This window comes from Fundulus heteroclitus, unplaced genomic scaffold (assembly GCF_011125445.2).
Source record: "Fundulus heteroclitus isolate FHET01 unplaced genomic scaffold, MU-UCD_Fhet_4.1 scaffold_53, whole genome shotgun sequence".
Taxonomy (NCBI): domain Eukaryota; kingdom Metazoa; phylum Chordata; class Actinopteri; order Cyprinodontiformes; family Fundulidae; genus Fundulus; species Fundulus heteroclitus.
In genome coordinates, this window is record NW_023396956.1 from 1104363 (window position 1) to 1120195 (window position 15833).

Below are 15833 nucleotides of genomic sequence, written 5' to 3' on the forward strand. Positions count from 1 at the left end.
CAGAACACCAGACCAGGTGTACCTTCTATGAAGAGAAAAATGACAGAGAACAAAAAGTTAAAAGCTGAAATAACAACAAACAATGCAGATTGGAGAGCAGTAGGAGAACTCAGCAGAGTGAGAGAAATAGATCTTACAAAGGGGGTGGACATTTTTTTGGTTCAGTTTGGATGTAATCTAAGCCTAACAAGGCCTTTGTTGGGCAAAACTATAAAGCTTGGAACTCCACACTACTCCAGACAATTTGAATTGAGAAAGCTTTCTGGATAGGACGTCTTCAAACTTTGGAAAAAAGTAAATCTTTTGGGGGGGTTTTCCACAGCTTTAGTGGCTCGCTTTTTATGAAAGTAGGCTGACATGAAAGGAGGTGGAAGAGGGGGAGAGACATGCAGCAAAGGACCACGGGTCAGATTCAAACCCGCGTCGAGGACCAAGGCCTCCGTATATGGGTCGCGTCTAAGTCTAAGTTACCCGCTGATCAACGAGCGCGCCCGTTTTGTCCTTTTTTTTAAATAGATCTTAGGTTGCTGGAAGACACACTGACCACCACTTTTACTCTCTCTGCTACTTTCTCCTACTACTCTCCAATTATGCATTGTCTGTGAATATTGCTTCCATTAATTATATGTTCTCACTTTTTTTTCTTTTCATAGCTGCTATATCTGCCGTTTGTTTAAGCCGTGAAACATTCTTGAAGGAGGGCATCAGCTGAGCTACTAATGCTAACACACGTTCTATATGCTGGTAATTGAGAAAGCTTCCGGGAGAGGAAGCGAAACGTCTTCAACTACGGAAAACAAGTCCAGTTGCTTTGTTTTTTACCTTTTTTTGGAACACGTTCTATAGATGACACACTTGGCCCTGTCTCTCTCAGATGCTAATGAAGAACCTACTGATGCCACTAATTCTGTTATGTATTCTTCTTTTATTGCTTAGATTTTTCTCCTGACTCAGAGCTTATCTATTAAGTTGTGAGCCTTTCCTACATGAAGCCACTAACAGCGCTACTTCCTATAATCTTTTAGACATAGAAAGTTCTCCTAGGTTACTGATTCTGTGTATAGTCTGACTTCTCAAACCTTCAGATGGCCATCACAGATGATCGCTCCTCCTGAGCTGGGTTCTGGTTCTGCCAAGAGTTTCTTCCTATTAAAAGGGAGTCTTTCTTTCCCCCTGTTGTCACATGTTCAAGAGGAGAGATTGCTGCAAAGTCAGTGGGTCCATGAAAACAGCTGAGCTTCCCTGGAAGCGAGGAAGTTGTTAAATAACTAGGGTCAAATTGGAATGGAATGGAATTATTATATATTTTATAATTTTATTAAGTATTTAAACCCCGTAAACTTGATTACAAACAAAACTGGCTTGACTGGAGATTTTGGTAATGGAAACCACCAGAAGATGGCAGTAGAGAAACTGGAAGGTTGTACGTCTTAAAACCCAAACAAGAAGAGAGAAGCAGGGAACTATCTTGGTGTGAAACTTCAGCTGATCAGGGTTTCATGTGTTCACTCTCCTGGATCTCTGAGTCTGGGTTCTGCACATGTTACTGAACTGCTGTCCTCATGTTTTCGCTCCATACCTGCTCAGATTAATCAGCCTGTTTACTCCCGGCTGGACTTTGTACCTGTTTTGTTACTGCAGGTTCAGTTCAGGCGGGTTTGGAGCAGGAAAAGTCTGCAGCAGGGTGGAGAGGGTCCATTTCTTCTGCTTAAAGGTAACCTGGACTCTTACCTGATCTTAAAAGACTGCATGAAGCTTGAAAGTAGCCACATTATTTAAAAAGCAAAGGCCAGTTATTTAATTTAAGAACATTTTTTTAGCTAAATGCTAATGAATCAGTTTATATTCAGAAAGCAGCCAGGATCAGGCCTTAGAGACAGGCTGAGGAAGTCATTCTGCTCCTCCAGACTGAATTTAAAACAGCTGAGGAGGTTCAGGTAGCCACCATGCATCTTCATCCCATCAGACCCTCATTAGATCCTAGTTATCTTTGCTGCATTAGAAATCCTCTGTCCTTCATCTGATGTCTTACATTTTAAAGCACATCACCGGCCTGAATGTCTCCATGAGAAATTAACCTGCTTTTCCTTCCACAATTGGAGGAATCCATAAAATACACGAAAAAGCTCAGATTTCGCTGTTTTGCTTTATGTTTTTTATTATTTTGACCACAGATTCTTTGAGCTTCAGGTGTGATGATGTCACACTCTGGATTTAGTTTTTCAGCTCCACACACCTCACCGCTGATTAACCGGTGTTTCCCTAACCTGTTGTTTCTCCTGTAGAAAACACTGTGGATATAAAAAAATAATAAATAATAAAAAATGATGGATTATTGAAGTGTTCTGCTTTTACTGTTCACGTCTCGGTCATTTAATCACTTCTAATAAAGATGTTCCTGAAAATTGGCTAAACATCTTAAAAGTCTTTATTTCAACTGCAGAATCATTTACATTACGTTGGACATTTAAATTAAGGTATAATTTACTGGTGTGTTGTCTAGCATCTGCATCATTTTGTCTAACTTTTTGGCTCAAGTAAATCATCGTTAAAGCCCATAACTCTGATAGCTCTGGATTCTGGCGAATAAAAGATGAATCGTCATCAAAAAGTAAATCTCAGTTACGTCTAGGCTCAATTTTATGTTTACTAAATGTAATTATTGTGTAAAAGCTCAGCAGACATGACATCTGTCTCATGATTCAGTTGCTGTGATGGTTTTTTGTTGCAGGAACATGGCGTCCAGGACCTCAGGGAGTCGTCTGGTTGCTTGTCTTCTGAACGTTTCAGAGGCTCGCAGGAAGGACCTGGTGGAGAACGTGGCCAAAGCAGCTTTATGCGACGCTAACGGTCGGTTCCGTCTTAAATTTGGTCTTTTTACTCATAAACTTTCTCACCATCAGTGAACAACTTAGAATATTTTAAAGTGGGCTTCTTAATGCTTCTCTGGAGAGTTCATGTTCTTTGAGTCCTTTTTTTGTTTGTTAAGCACCATAAATCATTCACTCACATAAAGTCTGATAAATTAAAAAAAAGACTAATATTTTATCATATAAATAAAACTATTGTTGTATCTATTAGAGCTGGTTTAACAACCTGTTTGTAATTTAAATAAACCCTCCTCTTTTTTTAGTGATGGAGGATTTTACATGGTTTACCTTCTTGTTTTTGAGCTTGTGTTAATTTAGCTACATCTAAGTTGAATTAAGTCAGCTAATTGAAGATAAATTAACCTTGTTATTATATTATTAGTTTAGTTTAAATGAGCAAGATTAAATTAAGTCTAAACTAGCTAAGTTAAACTAAGCTTATTCCTGCTAAATCAAATGTATCTCAAATTAGCTTAAATTAGTTTAAGATGACTAATGTAAGAAAGTTTATGAAGGTAATTTAAGATAAAATAAGCTTAAATTATCTTAGTTTAACTAATTTTAAATAACCTATGTTAGCTAGTTATTTAAGCTAAATTAAACAGCTATTCTAAGATAAAGTTCATTTAGCTAATTTAAGCCCAGTTTAAATCATTTATGCTAAACCAGGTTTGATTTTAGCCTAATTAGAATAAAATCTCGATTCTTTCTCAGATCAACGTTCAATTCTTGTTTTTGACAAAGTAGGAGAAATATTATTCAGTTCAGGTTAGTTTTCATAAATGGTGGCAATTCAGAACAAGTTTTCTCTTCAGGCAATTTATAAGACGGGTGCATTTATATTCAGATACAGCGCCTTGCAAAAGTATTCAACCCCTTGGCTTTTTACCTATTTTGTTACATTCCAACCTGTAATTTTAATATTTTTAAATCCTATTTTCTGTGATTGATCTGCATAAAATAGTCTGCATAAAAGAAATATCTAAACAGAGAATTACAAAAAAGTTAAAAACTTAAATTAGCCTGTCCACACGTCTCCGCCTCTTTAGCCGTGAGCCGCTAAACGTTCTGCAACCAGTTACCTTCAAAAGTCCCACAAATAGTTAAATAAAGTCCACCTGAGCTGTGGAGTCTACGGGTCACATGACCTGTGAGCAGAAACACACCTGAGCGACCCAGAGGTGCAGCAGCAGTAAGCAGGAGGCGTCACACCTTGGAGACCAAGGAGCTCCAGACACGTCAGGGTGGAGCTAGAAAACATCCAGGTCTCTGAGGTTCCTCTGGAGAACCAGCAGGTCCATCATCCTCACATCTGCAGCATCTGGTACCACAACAAGGCTGCTGACACAGCAGAACTCCCAGACCGGGCCAGGAGGGTCAAAGGTCACCCTGAAGGAGCTGCAGAGGTCCACAGCAGAGACTGGAGGTTCTGTGCAGAGGACCAGAACCAGCCGTACGCTCCATGGACCTCATGGAGGAGAGGCAGGAAAAGGCAAGGCGAGTTTATTTATGAAGCACTTTTCAGCAACAAGACGATTCAAAGGGCAAAATAAGACATCACTGGATGTTAGAAGAGTTTGCCAAAAGGCACGTGGGCAGCCTGTCTGGAGGAAGGAGCTCCGGTCAGACGAGACTCAAACGGAACTTTTGGGCCACCAAGGAAACGCTGCCTGACCCGAACCCGTCCCCTCCAGAACCTCCAGAACCCCGTCCCCACAGTGGAACACGGTGGAGGCAGCATCATGCTGGGGGACGTTCCTCAGAGCAGAGGAACCGGTCCGAGTCGAGGGAAAGATGGACGGCGCTGAATGCAGGGAGGTTCTGGAGCAGAACCGGAGTCAGTCTGCCTGGGATCTGACCGTGGGGGGGGGGGGGACATTTTTTGTTGTTCTTTTTGTTGTTTGCTTCAGGATTAATAAAAATAATCCATCTTAAAAGTTGTCGGCAGGTTCTAGGAATTAAAGGCTGTAAACTCTCTAACGATCCACTTTAACTCCAGGTTGGGAGGAAACAAAACGTGAAAAATGGCCACAGGGGTGTGAATACTTTTACAATTCACTATATGCATAATCAGTTCAGTCCAGCTGTGCAGACTCTTTCATAGTCGGATCAGAACCGCCGTCCTGGATCACAGGAAGCTCTGAGATGTTGTGTGGCTGCTCCTCAGGCGTCAGACGGGAGGAGACCACGGTGCTGAACATCTTCAACGATCACGACTACAACCGCTCCGTCATCACCATCGTGGCCTCCATGGCCTCCATCAGTAAGTGGCTCATGGAGCGACACCTCAGTGGGGCTGAATACTTTCAGACTCCTTCAGGAAGCACTTTTAACGAGCTCTCCCTCAGATCCAGCAGATAAACATGGGACATGTGTCCCGCTCTGTCCAGCGGGGGTTCTGTGAGTGACGTGGTTCTGGATGTGTTCCTCCAGGGGACGCGGTTCTGTCTGCGTGTCAGAAGGCCTGCGCGCTCATAGACATGTGCGCCCACAGCGGCGTCCACCCCTGCATGGGCGCCGTGGACCTCGTCCCACTCTACCCGCTGGGGGAGGACGTGGGCGTGGAGGACTGTGTCCAGCAGGCTCTGGGTGAGTCTCCGCCGGCTCGCTAGGCGGTTCTGGACCCACCGACCGGGTCCAGAACCGCCTTAGTCTGTCTTAAACATGTATAACGAAGTCTTCAGCTGATCCAAAATGCTGCAGCAAGAGTTCTGATTAAAATCAACAAGAGGGATCATATTTCTCCAATTTTAGCTTCCCTTCATTGGCTTCCTGTTAAATCAAGAATAGAATTTAAAATTCTCCTTCTAACGTATAAAGCCCTTAATAATCAAGCTCCATCATATATCAGAGCTCTGATTACCCCGTATGTTCCTAACAGAGCACTTCGCTCTCAGACTGCAGGTCTGCTGGTGGTTCCTAGAGTCTCTAAAAGTAGAATGGGAGGCAGATCCTTTAGCTATCAGGCTCCTCTCCTGTGGAACCAACTCCCAGTTTTGGTCCGTGAGGCAGACACCCCGTCTACTTTTAAGACTAATCTTAAAACTTTCCTTTGTGACAAAGCTTCTAGTCAGAGTGGCTCATGTTACCCTGAGCTACCTCTATAGTTATGCTGCTATAGGCTTAGGCTGCTGGAGGACATCAGCAGTGTTTCCCGCAGGAATTAGCTTATGCGAGGCGGACCGACTCGCGGAGCGGGGGGGGGGGGGGTGTGGACGACACGTTTTCGGCGGAGCGGGGGGGGGGGGGGATAAAACACGTTTTCCGCGGACAGACTGGCGGAGCGGGGGTATCCATGTGTTTTTTCCCTGCCATTCACGCACGCGCAATAACAACAACAACAAACCGCGTGTTAACGGCACTTTTTTTTTTTTTTTTTTTTTTTTGGAATGTTGGCGTGGCGGTAGCGTGAGTTTGGCCGCCACGCCAAGATAGCGCTGCGGGAAACACTGATCAGGGTCTATTTCTTTCTCTCTGCTGAGTTCTCCTACTGCTCTCCAATCTGCATTGTTTGTTGGTATTTCAGCTTTTAACTTTTTACTCTCTGTCATTTTTCTCTCCATAGAAGGTACACCTGGTCTGGCGTTCTGTTAGCTGTGACATCATCAGGGGAGGCAGATCATCCTCTATTACCATCTAACATAGAAAGTACTCCTGGGTCAATGTGAGCTTCTGTGCTTTCTGTGTCTCTGCTCTGTCTTCTCTGACATAGAAAGTACTCCTGGGTCAATGTGAGCTTCTGTGCTTTCTGTGTCTCTGCTCTGTCTTCTCTAACATAGAAAGTACTCCTGGGTCAATGTGAGCTTCTGTGCTTTCTGTGTCTCTGCTCTGTCTTCTCTAAGCCCCAGTGGGTGGAGGCAGATGAGCGTTCACACTGAGCCTGGTTCTGGTTCTGCTGGAGGTTCTCCTCCCTGTTAAAGGGGAGTTTTCCTCTCCACTGTCGCTTCATGCATGCTCAGTATGAGGGATTGCTGCAAAGCCATCAACAATGCAGACGACTGTCCACTGTGGCTCTACGCTCTTTCAGGAGGAGTGAATGCTGCTTGGAGAGACTTGATGCAACCTGCTGGGTTTCCTTAGAGAGGAAACTTTCTCACCAACCTGGAGGATCTGATGGAGTCTGACTTTGGAAAGATGACATGATGTTAATTGGAGCTTTATTGTAAAACTTTCAGATTAAAACCGTTAACTTCTACTGTGTGACAGAACCTCAGCTGAACCCGATTGTTCCTCCCTGGTGTTGATTAGTCTGGCGCCTCACGGCGTGGTGATAATGAGCGGCGCCTCAGCATGTGAGCGTGGTGTGATCGCAGCGTTAGGCGACATATGTCGGGCCCGGCTTGCCTTCCTCTCTGACCCAACAGCCTACCATCTGGTACCGGACCCTAACGTCTCCTTCTCCGGCTCAGCTGTGGCTCACGGACTCACGGAGACGGTCCCCGGCACCAGCGCCTTCCTGTTCGGCTGGGCGGACTCCCCCTTACAGCGAGGCCTGGCCCAGAGGAGGAAGGAGATGGGCTGGTTCCGGAAGACGCCGGACCTGCAGGACCTCAGGCCCGACGTTGGGCCGGCACCACAGAAACGATACGGACTCACAGGTGAGATGCAGCGCATGCGGTGAGGATCTGATCAGACCCGGCAGCTCTCTGGCCCGGTTCTGAAGAACCTGATGAGTCAGCAGCTGCTTTCTGGGTTGGTCTGACCCGGTCAGGTACAGGTTGAGTCTGCTAATGCGCTGAAACAGAACCGGGAGTTTATTAAAGAGGAGCACCGTGGTGGGTCGGCTCCCTTATGACCCGAATCAGATCAGAACCACCGGATCTAATGTGGAGTGGAAACTTTAACCAAATAAAAATCAGTTTTCTGCAAGTTTTCACTTTTTCCTCCTGCTTTTAATGTCCAACAAAGTTTAAAAAGGCAAAATAAATAAGATCATTGTTCTAAATAACTCAGTGGGGGGACTTCCGAAATATTAAAACAGGTTAATGTGCATAAAAACCCTCCTGCTGTGGGCTGCAGCCCCACAGAACAGCCAAATAATGGTGAAATGACCTGAACCAGCAGAAGCGGTGCGAGTTCAGGGGAAATCTAGATGCTGAGTAGTGGAGGACGTCTGGAGTTGTGAATATTTTTACTTTATTTCAGACAAATGACAATAAATCAATGAGAATCAATTAAAGTTGGATCAGAGAACTTGTTGTAAGTGTTGAGCTGGTGAACTGTGAACATGAGTCGGTTTGTTTTTAACTAGTTCTGGTTCAGCACTGGACCGGTTCCGTTAAAACATCAGAACCAAAGCAGCAGCCGGTCCCGCTGGTTCTAAACCTGAACTCTGACCCTGCAGGTGTCGGCGCCAGTCCGTACGTCATGAACTGCAACGTCACCATCGACACCCAGGACCTCAGCGTCGGCCGGAGCGTCGCCGCCGCCCTCAGGGAGTCCACGCCGGGGGGGCTACCTGGCGTCCAGGTGTTGGCTCTGCCCCACGGGGGGGCGGTGGAGATCGCCTGTAACGTGGAGAGCGTGGCGGGCGCGCCGCCGGCCCACCTGACGGGGGAGCCGTGGCCGTCCTTCGTCATCGACGGCCAGCCGTACTGCCACGCCCCCGCCTCCCTCATCACAGCCAGGGTGGCGGAGCTGGCGGGGGGGCGGGGGGTCGGCCTGAAGGGCACCGCTCTGGTGGGGTTCACGCCCCGGGAGTGCAGGGCCTTAGCGGAGCTGGCTCTGTCTGGAGGTGTGGGTGAGTTCTGGAAGGAGCAGCGAAGGGTCCACATGTGAAAACCAGGGGAATTTATGTTCTCCATCCCTGGAGGACAAACACCGGACAAAGTTCCTGATCCAGCTCCTCAGACTGCTGTTTCAATCATTTTCTGTCAACAAACAGACAAGTTACAATATTTACTGTAAGTTAGGAAGTATTTCTAAGATCCTGCAGCTCCCAGAGCTCTCTGTGCTTCTAAGAAGTCCAGAACCTTTACCATCTACCATAGAAAGTACTCCTGGGTCAATGTGAGCTTCTGTGCTTTCTGTGTCTCTGCTCTGTCTTCTCTAACATAGAAAGTACACCTGGTCTGACGTTCTGTTAGCTGTGACATCATCAGGGGAGGCAGATCATCCTCTATTACCATCTAACATAGAAAGTACTCCTGGGTCAATGTGAGCTTCTGTGCTTTCTGTGTCTCTGCTCTGTCTTCTCTAACATAGAAAGTACTCCTGGGTCAATGTGAGCTTCTGAGCTTTCTGTGTCTCTGCTCTGTCTTCTCTAACATAGAAAGTACTCCTGGGTCAATGTGAGCTTCTGTGCTTTCTGTGTCTCTGCTCTGTCTTCTCTAACATAGAAAGTACTCCTGGGTCAATGTGAGCTTCTGTGCTTTCTGTGTCTCTGCTCTGTCTTCTCTAACATAGAAAGTACACCTGGTCTGACGTTCTGTTAGCTGTGACATCATCAGGGGAGGCAGATCATCCTCTATTACCATCTAACATAGAAAGTACTCCTGGGTCAATGTGAGCTTCTGTGCTTTCTGTGTCTCTGCTCTGTCTTCTCTAACATAGAAAGTACTCCTGGGTCAATGTGAGCTTCTGAGCTTTCTGTGTCTCTGCTCTGTCTTCTCTAACATAGAAAGTACTCCTGGGTCAATGTGAGCTTCTGAGCTTTCTGTGTCTCTGCTCTGTCTTCTCTAAGCCCCAGTGGGTGGAGGCAGATGAGCGTTCACACTGAGCCTGGTTCTGGTTCTGCTGGAGGTTCTCCTCCCTGTTAAAGGGGAGTTTTCCTCTCCACTGTCGCTTCATGCATGCTCAGTATGAGGGATTGCTGCAAAGTCATCAACAATGCAGACGACTGTCCACTGTGGCTCTACGCTCTTTCAGGAGGAGTGAATGCTGCTTGGAGAGACTTGATGCAACCTGCTGGGTTTCCTTAGAGAGGAAACTTTCTCACCAACCTGGAGGATCTGATGGAAGCTGACTTTGGAAAGAACCTTGATGAGATTATGTTAATTGGTGCTTTATAAATAAAGTTTAATTGAATTAAAATAGGTACATCTTAGTTATGCATGCAGTGAAAAATTATGAAATGTGAGAATTTCCAGAAAAGTTGATCATCTCAGAGATTCAGAGATGATCGAGTGCAAAATATTTTGTCCGCTGGTTTCAATTTTGATTTAATTTGCCTTAAACTAACTTTGTAATTAAACTAAAAATATTAAAACACTCTGAATAAAGTCGTATGTTTGGGTTATGCACACACGGGTATTTTGCAATGTTTTTTCTTTTAAAACAGAAAATGCTATAAATATTAACGTGGAACTAGTCTTGATTACATCCTGCTGAGTCGGATCGATCCAGAACGTCACAAACAGACTTTTAACTCTGGACTCACTGAGATTCTGGCTTCTCACAAAATACACCTTTAAATCAACTAGAAAATATTTATTAACAAAGCTGCAGGTCTTAATAATCCCCTGAGAGTGAACCGACCATCATCTTTGCTTGAATAAAGTAAATATCTAAACAGGTTTTTGAGGCTGTGTCCAGCTTTTAATCCCCAGATACCAGTTTGGATTTTTTCCACCAAAACAAGATTCAAGAACCTGCAGAACAAACGGAATGACAAACAGCCGATTATGTGAAAAAGTGAGACTTTTAGCTGCTTCCGTTCACTGTGGCTATCATTCCCAACAACCACTGCAGGTTAAAGTGTTCATCTGGTCAGAACCGGAGCAGAACTGCCAACAGATCATTTTAACAACAGGCAGACGGCGCTTTTAAATCTCAGTGTAGGGTGGTGGTTTGCTGGGTGTTCAAAGCTGCCGCTCTGAGGCATCAGAGCCTGCTGCTCATATTTCACACGCTTTCACATATTTCTTGACTTCAGAAACAAATGATTCATACGATTATGAGCTACAGGTTGAAACAAAAGAAAATAAAAGATAAAAGAAGCTTTGAAACATCTTTAAATCAGAGTTACCAAAGTAAAATGTTTCTGTCTCTGTGCCCTGACGGTCAGCTGGCTGCAGGAAAAGAAGAGTAAGACAAAATAATCTGCCACCCCCGGTACCTGGATGGTAGTGAGAGGCAGGCTGACGCTGCCATTCATGGCTGCAGACGCCCAGTTAGGTCCGGTCCAAAGTTCTGGCTGGTCCCCTGATTCTGGTCACCATGTCAGTAATAAAGAGCCAACTGCAGGCGACCTGGCTAACCGACCAGCCGCCCCCACTAGTCAGTTACTGATGATTCCCGTCTGTACCGAGCTCCAGTGGTACCGCCGGTACCAGCAGTACCACCGGTACCGGCACCGGCCTCAGTGACACAAGCAGCCGTGAAATGTTCTGCATGTTCAGCCTTCTTTGGACTTGGAGGAGAACCTCATCCGTTCTTGGCACTGGACTTTTAAATGAGTGATTTGATGAAGAAGCAGAAGTTCTGGTTCTTGTTGGCAGCGATTAAAAACGACGTTACTCAAATCATGAAAAGCTGTTTCTGAGTCTTTAATGTCATCATCGTCTTCATCATAATCTTTAGCGGCTAATCTTGGATTGTTTTCTTCTGTTCTGAGTGGGTTTTGACTCATTTCCTGTTTCTGGAGCCAGTGGGACGTTTAGCGCTGATGGGATTCTTCCCGTGGTTTCCCTCCGTCTGTCTCACGGTGCGTGACTCTGTGGGAGAACGGCCATCTGTGTACGGCGCAGCTATTTTTACCAGAACTCAGTCAGAACCTCAGCGGAGCGTCAGGAGCTCTGGCAGCGTTCTGATAAACAGTGACGCTCCACCACAGACGGTTCTGCTCATTTCCACACACAGAGCTCGCTCCTCAACGGACTTTGACTAGGCCGTTCCAACACCTTGGTTCTTTTCTTTTTCAGCCGTTCTCTTGTAGATCGGCTGTTGTGTTTCTGTCGTGGTTCTGAAGACCCAGTTTGGACCGAGCTTCCGCTGTCAGACTGATGGGACCTTCACCCTGGGGTCACTGATTGGACCTTCATGGTCCAATCAGTGACCCCAGGGTTCCTGGTTCTGTTGCTGCAGACCCACATCGTTATCCGTCCTCCATGCTTCCTGGTTCTGAGGTTCTTCAGAGGAGATTTCTGATGTCTTTCCTGCTCCAGATCAGAAAATCCACAGTTCATGGCCTCAAAACCGCAACAAAACTGCAGAAAACGGACAAAAATGGAATAAAATTGGCAAAAACTCACAGAAACATCACAACAAAAGCAGGATATTATAATTATAGAAGATATAGGCGGACCCCTCTGACCCCGTGACGCCTGGAGACCTCCTCCAGAGCCCAGATAGACAAGGGGTGGCTGCATTTTCAAAATAAAAGGACCAAACCTGAGCAGAATTAGGGCCTAATCAGGTTAAAACTGGGATTAAAACCAGGTTCAGTGTAAACCCAGGATTACAGCATGTTAAAATCAGAATAAGATTGAGATAAAACTATTATAAAAGCCTGCATTAATGCAAACATTAGCACAAAAACAGAATTAAACTGGTAAAAAGGAGAAAAGCACGAATAAAACCTACTGAGGAAGAAGTGGCCATAGATAAAATGAGCGTTTAAATGCGACGTTTATCTGGGGTAGAGAGTATTTAATGGTGCGGCGTTTGGCTCCAGATGCTCTGCCTCTCGTTATGTAACCTCGTCATCGCATGGTTCCGGTTTTAGGCCATATGGAGATGTTTTTAGAGACGTTTTAATCTGCGGCGCTGTGGGTGCTAATCTGCTGATCCGTTTCCACAAACTGAGGTGGAATAAAAATCTCTCTGTGAAATCGATGCTGTTGGCTCAGCGGCGGCATTAAGGCTCCTTTCATTCTGGGTTTGGAGAGCTTGGCTGCGTCCAGCTGAGGCTCTCCTGCGTTACTTCCTCCTCCCTGGGACTTTTCTCTCTTCTGTGTGCGGATGCATGCTCCACTCCCCGGTCGGCACCCTTACACTCGCATGCCTGCCAGGCCTGAGAGCATCAAGGCCTAATCTAGGTCAGAGCATTCGCCCAGAGGTATCCCATTTTCCACAGACCAACAGACCAACAAACGTATGCATGGTTGGTAAATGTGCAGAAGTCACGTGTTTTTGACATGTAAAATTCAGCATCATCTACATTTCCCAGTGCAAATGATGCAAAGACAACAGATTTGTGAGGAAGTGGTTAGATTTGCGTTGTATGACGTCTGTGACTCAGCCTAATTGCTCGTATGATGGTCTCATGGATGTGATTTTCCTGACTGAGTTCGTGTCTCATAGCTGTTAATTAAATCAGCAATCCCTTGGGGAGCTGAGCCGCATCCCTAAGATGACGGCTGCAGGAATCTAGGTTGCGGCGCTGCTGCAGCGGCCTCTGACGTGAATTAGCCCAGTGTCATACAGCAGCTTATTTCTTCTCCTCAGCCTTCTATAAATACTCCACATCTCTCTGTTCTCTCTCTCCTCTCCCCCTCCCCCCCGTCAATGTTTGTCTGTTTTCCCCCTACAAACCCTCCCACGTCTTCCCTTTCCTCCCTCCCTGCTCCCGTCCTGCGATGTGCAGAAATGTGCAGCTCATCTCGCCGCAATGAAGCAAAAAGGGAGCCGGTCCGTTCCTGCAGAGTGTTTGGGAGCGAGCGGGGTTTGTTTCTGCGTCCTGTCGTTGCTGCATCCCTGCAGGGCAGCACAGTGACAACATCACTGTTTAGGTTGGGCTGAATTTACAAATTGCTCTTCCATGTTTCACGGAAATCACTCAGACTGTCACCATCTAGACATCTGCCCGTGCATTTGATTTAAAACCAGCAGAATGTGGAGTTAAAAACCAGATTTCATGTTTAAAGGCGCTGCTGAGCCCAGTGTGCCAGCGCCGTGCCGCCTGACCTATCAGTGTGAGGAGCAAGCGTGCCACCTATGAAGTCAGCAGCCCCCAACCCCCACCCTGAACACATGTTCAGCATCCTCTGGGCAAAGGCTGAGCCACAGCTGAGAATCAGCGTAGGAGAGAGGGAGCAGTGGAGTGGAAGTATGGCTGAGCATCAGAAAAAGACAGAAATAGAGCGATAGAGGAGTGAATCGGAGGCAGAGGGGGGAGGAGAGGAGGACGGGTTTCACTCAGGCGCTGCTGCTGCTGCTGCTGCTGCTGCAGACTGACGGAGAAGCCTGCCGTCAGGTCTGGACCTCACAACCGTGTGGATTTGGTCTCATTTGGAATTTGTCACATCTGGATCCGCGCACGGCTGCAGACGGAGGACGAGGATGCGGCTGGATGCTCGGACGCGTGCAACCAGGATGCCTGCTGCCGCTCTGACCCACATCGCGGAGTCGTGGCTCTTCGGGTTGTCTGCCGAAGTGATGCAGACGGCGAACCTCTGCAGAGAGCTGTCAGCCTGCTGACTCCGCCGGCCTCTGTCTGCGTGGACACGCACAGGTAAGGATGCTGGCAGCCCGGCTTTCTGTCCCTTCACCTCATATCCTGTGATTTCTGTGGCGCGGCGCTGAATCAGGGAGCCGGATGCCATATTGAAGGCAAGCTTCATGCAGCACTGGCATCCATATGCATTATATATGACCGGGGAAATGTCAGGTCCGGCAACAAGTAACCGGGCTTCCTCCACAGTACCTGGAAAGTGGGCTGAGGTGGCAGAGTCAGCGGAGAGCCGGATCAATAATTTAAGGTTCCTGAAAGCATTTATCTTCAGTCTGCCGTGGTTTCAGACTAAAAGCATCAGGCTGTTCCTCCGCTGGGTCAGAATGCCGTTCAGACTGGGTCAGCATCCCGGGTCTTCAGAACTTTATGGATCTCTGCATCCCCCCCACCACCCGGATGGTTAGGCAAATCTAACATGTCGACTCCTGAGGATGTGCTTCCATCACAAGCAGACCTTTGATTTATTTATGTATTAAACTAAAAACCTTAATCACTGAAATCTGTGGGAAACACCAGATACCAATGCAGATGCTCTGGCAGCAAACTGGGTCAGAACCAGAAGGTTCAGTTTTTGAAGTGAGCTTGTGAGGAGTATTTATGAGTCGGCAGTATCTTACCTGACAGCTTGTTGGAGCGGGAAACCAAAGAACAGATCTGAATTTAAATATCCCGACCCAGAACACGTTCACTTAAACATTTGGTGTCACTGTTGTTTTGTCCGGGTTGTAAATGCTAATCTGAAATAATCGCACAGGTTTGGTCTGTCACCGCGTTATGCTGCGGAGCTGCTGCATCAGACTGCCGGGACCAAGGAGGCAGGACTCTAGCGTTACTGGGGTGTAGATGGTGGTAAAATGGTCCAGAGTTCGACATGACTTCCTCCGCTCTGGATGTTTCCACTAAACATAGAAACGTCTGTCTTGTTCCTCTCAAACACTGGAATAGCTCTGAAGGCGATGCTATAGGTGCTCACTCTGCCAACGGTTCTGTAACATCATTAACCAGGTCCAGTAGAATTAGCATAACGTTAGCATTAGCATAATGGTTAGCACTAGCATAATGTTAGCACTAGCACAATGTTAGCACTAGCACAATGTTAGCATTAGTATAATGGTTAGCACTAGCACAATCATAGCATTAGTATAATGTTAGCATTAGCATAATGGTTAGCATTAGCAAACATTTAACTTACCTGTCCAGGTAAGTTAAATGGTTCCACCAAGGCTCAAAACTTTGACCCTCGTTTTGCTTCTTTTTTGGTCTGCATTAACTTAATCTGAGAAATGTAACGATGAGAAGCAGCCATTTCTCAGTGCTGTCCGTCAAATGTATAGAACAATTATTTCTACACTGCATATTTATTGTTCAGTAAAATGAATACTTTTAATCTGCCCCACTCTAGATGTTCTGTGGATGTGTTATTTTTTTTAATTAGTCGTTTCGATGAAAAAGTTGTAGTTGTGAGCTTTAAAGGTGCATAGTGCACGTTTTGAAGTTAAATATCATTTATTTTCTTTACCATACATGCCCTTATCATTGCCCAAAGTGTAAAATGAGTTTTCCTCTATTTA

The 15833-nt window shown here is 46.0% G+C and overlaps 2 protein-coding genes across 5 annotated transcripts in view; both read left to right on the forward strand.

Annotated features, from left to right (window-relative positions):
• Positions 1-1267: 1267 nt before the first annotated feature.
• ftcdnl1 (formiminotransferase cyclodeaminase N-terminal like 1) lies at positions 1268-8923 on the forward strand. The gene is made up of 6 exons (XM_021309767.2): positions 1268-1714; positions 2732-2850; positions 5038-5133; positions 5304-5459; positions 7280-7468; positions 8215-8923. The coding sequence occupies exons 2-6, from the start codon at positions 2736-2738 to the stop codon at positions 8646-8648; spliced, it is 990 nt and encodes a 329-aa protein (XP_021165442.2). The 5' UTR covers positions 1268-1714; positions 2732-2735; the 3' UTR covers positions 8649-8923.
• A 4498-nt stretch (positions 8924-13421) lies between these two features.
• LOC105916503 (nck-associated protein 5) overlaps positions 13422-15833 on the forward strand; it is a 60350-nt gene continuing 57938 nt past the window's right edge. For 2 of the 4 annotated variants that reach the window (XM_036132599.1, XM_036132598.1), the window contains exon 1: positions 13422-14262. The gene's annotated coding sequence lies outside the window, so the exon portion shown is untranslated. The remainder of the gene's footprint in view (positions 14263-15833) is intronic. The other 2 variants (XM_036132597.1, XM_036132596.1) reach the window with 2 other exon arrangements.